Source organism: Acipenser ruthenus, chromosome 5, assembly GCF_902713425.1.
Source record: "Acipenser ruthenus chromosome 5, fAciRut3.2 maternal haplotype, whole genome shotgun sequence".
Taxonomy (NCBI): domain Eukaryota; kingdom Metazoa; phylum Chordata; class Actinopteri; order Acipenseriformes; family Acipenseridae; genus Acipenser; species Acipenser ruthenus.
In genome coordinates, this window is record NC_081193.1 from 17,884,445 (window position 1) to 17,890,444 (window position 6,000).

At 38.5% G+C, this 6,000-nt stretch overlaps 1 protein-coding gene across 19 annotated transcripts in view; it reads right to left on the reverse strand.

Annotated features, from left to right (window-relative positions):
* The window catches only part of LOC117402545 (pumilio homolog 2-like), a 74,633-nt gene extending 69,100 nt beyond the window's left edge, over positions 1-5,533 (reverse strand). For 6 of the 19 annotated variants that reach the window (XM_059023751.1, XM_059023750.1, XM_059023748.1 and 3 more), the window contains exons 1-2: positions 4,804-5,178; positions 2,425-2,812 (exon numbers count right to left, since the gene is read on the reverse strand). In XM_059023751.1, coding sequence (XP_058879734.1) covers positions 2,425-2,799 — 375 coding nt within the window. In that variant the 5' untranslated portion in view covers positions 2,800-2,812; positions 4,804-5,178. Of the gene's footprint in view, positions 1-2,424; positions 2,813-4,204; positions 4,464-4,660; positions 4,741-4,803; positions 5,180-5,202; positions 5,225-5,509 lie in introns of those variants that run through there. The other 13 variants (XM_034003803.3, XM_034003802.3, XM_034003798.3 and 10 more) reach the window with 7 other exon arrangements.
* Positions 5,534-6,000: the final 467 nt, after the last annotated feature.

A 6,000-nucleotide genomic window follows, 5' to 3' on the forward strand; every position in this document is an offset into this window, starting at 1 on the left:
TGTGGGCGGACTAAATTAAATATATAGGTCGACAAGAATACTGTAAATTGCTTATTAATAAATGTCCTACCAAATCCCATTAATTTAGGAACTTTTCAACCTTTAAATTAAGTATTCAAATTATATTTTTAGTTGATGCTATTTATTTATTATTATTATTGTTATTATTTATTTCTTAGCAGATGCCCTTATCCAGGGCGACTTACAATTGTTACAAGATATCACATTATTTTTACATACAATTACCCATTCATACAGTTGGGTTTTTACTGGAGCAATCTAGGTAAAGTACCTTGCTCAAGGGTACAGCAGCAGTGTCCCCCATCAGGGATTGAACCCACGACCCTCCGGTCAAGAGTCCAAAGTCCTAACCACTACTCCACACTGCTGCTTATTTATTCATTTATTTATTTTTATTTATTTAATAGTCGCCAATTGTTTTTATAATTTTTTCTCCCAGTTTGGAATATCCAATTATTTTTAGGCTCAGCTCACCGCTACCACCCCCGTGCTGACTCGGGAGCAGCGAAGACGAACACACTCTGTCCTCCGAAGCGTGTGCCGTCAGCCGACTGCTTCTTTACACACTGCAGGCCCACCATGCAGCCACCTCAGAGCTATGGCGTCGGAGGACAACACAGCTCTGGGCAGTTTACAGGCAAGCCTGTAGGCGCCAGGCCAGACTACAGGGGTCACTGGTGCTCGGTGAGCTGAGGACACCCTGGCCGACTGTAATTGTATCCAGGCCAGTAAAAACACTACCTCAGTGGCCCAAGCTGAGGATACCCTGGCCGATTGTAATTGTATCTGGGCCAGTAAAAACACTACCTCAGTGGCACCAAGGGGCCAGTAGTAAAAAATCTAAATGTAGAGCCCTGGGTGGATGAGAAGTCCTTCCAGATCAAAACAGAAAAACAAGCTAAAGCAACTCAAGTTCTAAGTCTTTGGCATGCCAACTTATGATACAGATATGCCACTCTTTCTAGTCTGTCAAAGCAATGTCTCAAACAGCAGACAGACATACTTACAAAATGTGGGTACCCTGCACTACAACAGCATAGGTTAACACAATATATTTAAAAGGTGAGCTCTTTACAGCAATAAGTACCTGGCTACAACTGAAACTGCTTCATAATAATATATTTATATAGCGCCATCACTGAGGTAGGCTGTGAACTGTGCATTATATGCAGAGTCACTTACAATAGGACACTGATTTAACATCTCATCCGCAGGATGGAGCTCTTAAGGAGGTGAAGTGACTTGCTCAGGGTCAAACAGTGAGTCAGTCAGTGGCAGAGGTGGGATTTGAACCGGTGACCTTCTGGTTACAAGCCCTGGACATTAACCACTGGACCACACTGCCTCTACAATATTTTAATATTTAAGGGGACAAAAAAAGAAAGTCACTGTAGCTCCTGTGACCAAAATACTGGGAAGCCATTTGTGGTTACTTATCATAAAACAAGTTCCACAGTAGATAAATGAAAAAGAGCTCTGCAATAAACTTGTATGAAGTTTGTAAAAATGAATGTGGGAAAGACAGAGACAAATAACAGTAGTACCAAAAATCCTTTTACAGGTTTGAGCAACTCCCCTTGCACCACTTGAGCTGGAATCACACCAAAAAAAAATGCTGTGTGAGTATGTGAAGACAACACCACAGTATCCTGAAGGAGTAAGAGCATAAGAAGAACATAAAGTTTACAAACGAGAGAAGGCCCTTCAGCCCATCTTGCTCGTTTGGTTGTTAGTAGCTTATTGATCCCAGAATCTTATCAAGCAGCTTCTTGAAAGATCCCAGGGTGTCAGCTTCAACAACATTACTGGGGAGTTGGTTCCAGACCCTCACAATTCTCTGTGTAAAAAAATGCCTCCTATTTTCTGTTCTGAATGCCCCTTTATCTAATCTCCATTTGTGACCCCTGTTCCTTGTTTCTTTTTTCAGGTCAAAGAAGTACCCTGGGTTGACATTGTCTGTACCTTTTAGGATTTTGAATGTTTGAATCAGATCGCCGCGTAGTCTTCTTTGTTCAAGACTGAATAGATTCAATTCTTTTAGACTGTCTGCATATGACATGCCTTTTAAACCCAGGATAATTCTGGTTGCTCTTCTTTGCACTCTTTCTAGAGCAGCAATATCCTTTTTGTAACGAGGTGACCAGAACTGAACACAATATTCTAGGTGAGGTCTTACTAATGCATTGTAGAGTTTTAACATTACTTCCCTTGATTTAAATTCAACACTTCTCACAATATATCCGAGCATCTTGTTAGCCTTTTTTATAGCTTCCCCACATTGTCTAGATGAAGACATTTCTGAGTCAACATAAACTCCTAGGTCTTTTTCATAGTTCCCTTCTTCTTCCCTTCTTCAGTATTACCACAAAACAATGAGACATACACATAAAGTATTCTGCTTACCTGGTCTACGTGGATGCTGTCTCCCGTGGGCCAGCGGTGCTTGCTGGAGTATCCTCCAGGCTGCTCCCCTGCTTGCCGTTGAAAAAAGTAGCCAACTGCAGCATCGTCCTGTGAGCGTCCACTGAGAGGCGGCTGAGCACCAGGTGCACCTGTTACTGCAGTATGAAGGACATGTGGATTGGAGCCACCACCAAGTGCTTGTGGAGGGGGACCCCCCGGACCTGGTCCTCCCCCGGCACCAACAGGAGTCCCCACCATAGGGACCCCCAGTCCTACTACACCAACATCCTGAGCACCATTTGCATGCATCATTGCTCCGCGGGTCTTCTGCCAGGCCACTTCATTCATGCCTAGGATGACACATGGAACGCTCATTCCACGTAAAAACCTGCAGAACAAGATGACAGACATAAAATACAGCTTTAACTTTTTTCAAACATGTGCCACTTATTTAACCCCGAGTTTAAACATTTGATAAAGTAGTTTTAGCTGCAGGAGAAAATTGCTTTATTACTAAACATACTACTTTAAAAACTATGTATCGTTGAACTGGTAAGTTTAAAGTAAAAGATTCCTGGGATAAAAATAATATACCACTATATCAATGCAGCAATAGCACTTAGAACCAGTATAGCATTGAATGCTTGCTCCCCTCAACTTATTTTAGTAGTACCTTTTAACAGAACAGTCGAGAAATAATCATGTTTTCTTATTATAGCCTACATACTTTAGTAGCCCCATTAGGGACTCAACATGCATCGCGATACTGCACATATCCTATTGTGAGCTGCATTTTGTGATACATATTGAATCACAACCTTGGTGGACTTTTTCATTAGATCCCTACAGAGCGGGGTGCCTGCATCCGGAAGATTAAGGACTATGGTTACCCATGTCTTCAAGGAGTGGCAAATCTGAAACTGCCAAGCAACCAGTATGCAGTTTAAAGCAGCTATTAACTGACTTTGGTAAACAAAACATGCAGCAACTTGACAGGTTTCTGACAATATGAATAATTCCACCAATGATAAGAATATACAACCCTTATACAGCAGTACAGTACCAACAGGACTTGGCAGGATGAATAGTCCCAGCCAACCAAGTACTGGGGTTTTGCTTAAGAGCCAGACCACCAGCACCACCATTCAACCTATTACAATTTAAACAGTTAACTTGATAAATAATAATGAAAAATAAAAAAAAATAAAAACGTAAGTGTGACTTATGTACAGAGAGACATACGGACAGGTCCCTCTGTATATAATACAATTCTGAATAGGCAGTACTTATATTCAAAACTCCAAAGGCCAAAGTATGCACCCCTACCTTGTGCAGCTATTTACACAGAGCTATTTACACCCAGCTCTATCCCGATAAACCTCTATCACCCAGCATCACTCAAGAGGGTAAAGTAAATCTTGATCCCATGACCTTTTAATATTTTTATCAACTATTTGTATTATTGTAAAGCAATGCTTAAAAACAGGTGATAAGGCTAGTTGTGTTAAAAAAAAAAAATACATTAAAAAATATACAAAAACTTTAAAACATTTAACATTTACTTAGATGGGGAATTTGGAATTCTCATTAAAAAAAAAAATTGCAATACAATGGCATATATAAAACAATAGTATAGCAATATAGAACTGTTTAATTACTATAAACTACTGACAAATAAGAAATATAAATTAATCTGGCCTAAATTACAGTTGCCACCACACAGATCAGTCACAGAACTACCAGTTCCTTAGTAGCGATTGCTATTTTAACACATACCTACCCAACACAAAATTTGCCAGGACTGTTTGCTAACAAACCTGAAATCCCCGATTATGGAAAAAAAAAATAGGGCCCTGAGTAAAAATTAAATTACAAGGATTACGAAGAGCGTTATATTTTAGCCACACGACACATCAACACTGCTTGGTGGTGTGTTAGTAAACAAGTGTAGTTGTTACAAATCAGCCATAATAAATATAACACCCTAACGGACAGTACTTCACACGAATAGTTTTACTTGTATAACTACACCCCAAAAGAATGGGGGAAAAGCTAACACTACAAACGCTATTAACACAAAACAGAAAATTACGACAATCGCTGGTGGAAAAAAAAAAATGTCTACCGCATAAACTACAGAACTAGTACTGTCGGTAGCCCAGAATGTTTCCAAAAAAAATACCCAATATTAGTATAGTCACTTCAAGTACTTATTTGCCTGTACAGATCATCTTACCTTTCCTAAAACACAACAATCCGTAATAGCAAAAGCTCCTAAACGCAAATAAAAGGCATGCAGCGTAATACATGTATTTGTCACAAGTTCCAAAATAACAAAGAAAAGCAATGAAAACAATATTTACATATCAGGCCTCTTACCTTCAGTTCAATAAATACCGTATCTAAAAACAAAATAAAATGTGATAAAAAGCATCAATAAAACATTTAGAATAAAACGTATATTACTATTGCTTGCTTTATTTTTTATGGAAAAATATAAAATAGACAGATCTTTAGCTTTCAACACAATCCGCTGAGCAGCTCTAACAGAAACACAAACTCATTAAAAGCACCGGGGCCAGCCATTGCTGCTCGGTTACTACACTAACAACATGGCCCCCCTCCTGGTTCTAAACAGAGGGCCTTACCCGCCAAACAAAAGGAAATAAAAATAAAATAATAAAATGCTCTAAACTGTATGGCCCTGGCAATAACACCGGGTTTGAATCCACGAAGGTGTGTATTTTATCAAAGCCGAGGCATGAATGGGATACTCACAGGCCGTGCTGTCAGATGGCGATGGATTACTATATATATATATATATATATATATATATATATATATATATATATATATATATATATATATATATATATATATATATATATAGATATATAGATAGATAGATAGATAGATAGGCACACACACACACAAACAACAACAAAACATTATGTATAATTTTTATATATTATTATTATTATTATTATTATTATTATTATTATTATTATTATTTTAGTTGTTTTGTGGAGGTCAATATTTGGTTTGGATTTGCATGTGGTATGTACAGTACAATTATCACCCTACCTCTCGAAAATGATCTAGAGCAAGAGTCCTAAGAACATGGTGATAGCTGGAGCACTTGCACCTCAGACTGCGACTTTCCCCCTCACACATACATTTGTATTTTCTTGATACTCTCAAAGTTGGCATTTATTACAGATGTAGTGTTAGAAAGTGGTACAACTTCAGAATGGGGTGCGCATAACAACACTTGCCCCGTGTAATGTCAGAAAGTGATACGCTGTCACATTTTGGTACAGGCCCAGGAACAGGTCACAGAAGGTTATATTGTCAGGGGTTAGGTATTGTCAACCCTACCTAAGGTGACCAGATTTTTAAGTCCTTAAACTGGGACAGTATTGAAATATTGTGAATAACTTTCAACTTCAAAGCTACGGGGAAGTTCTAGAGTTTTTATTTTCACTTTGGCAATGTTTGATCTAACAACATATTGAAAGTGAATGCAGAGACATGGTGATATTCAGAGTGAAATCTTTTACTTTCAAAAACTTTTT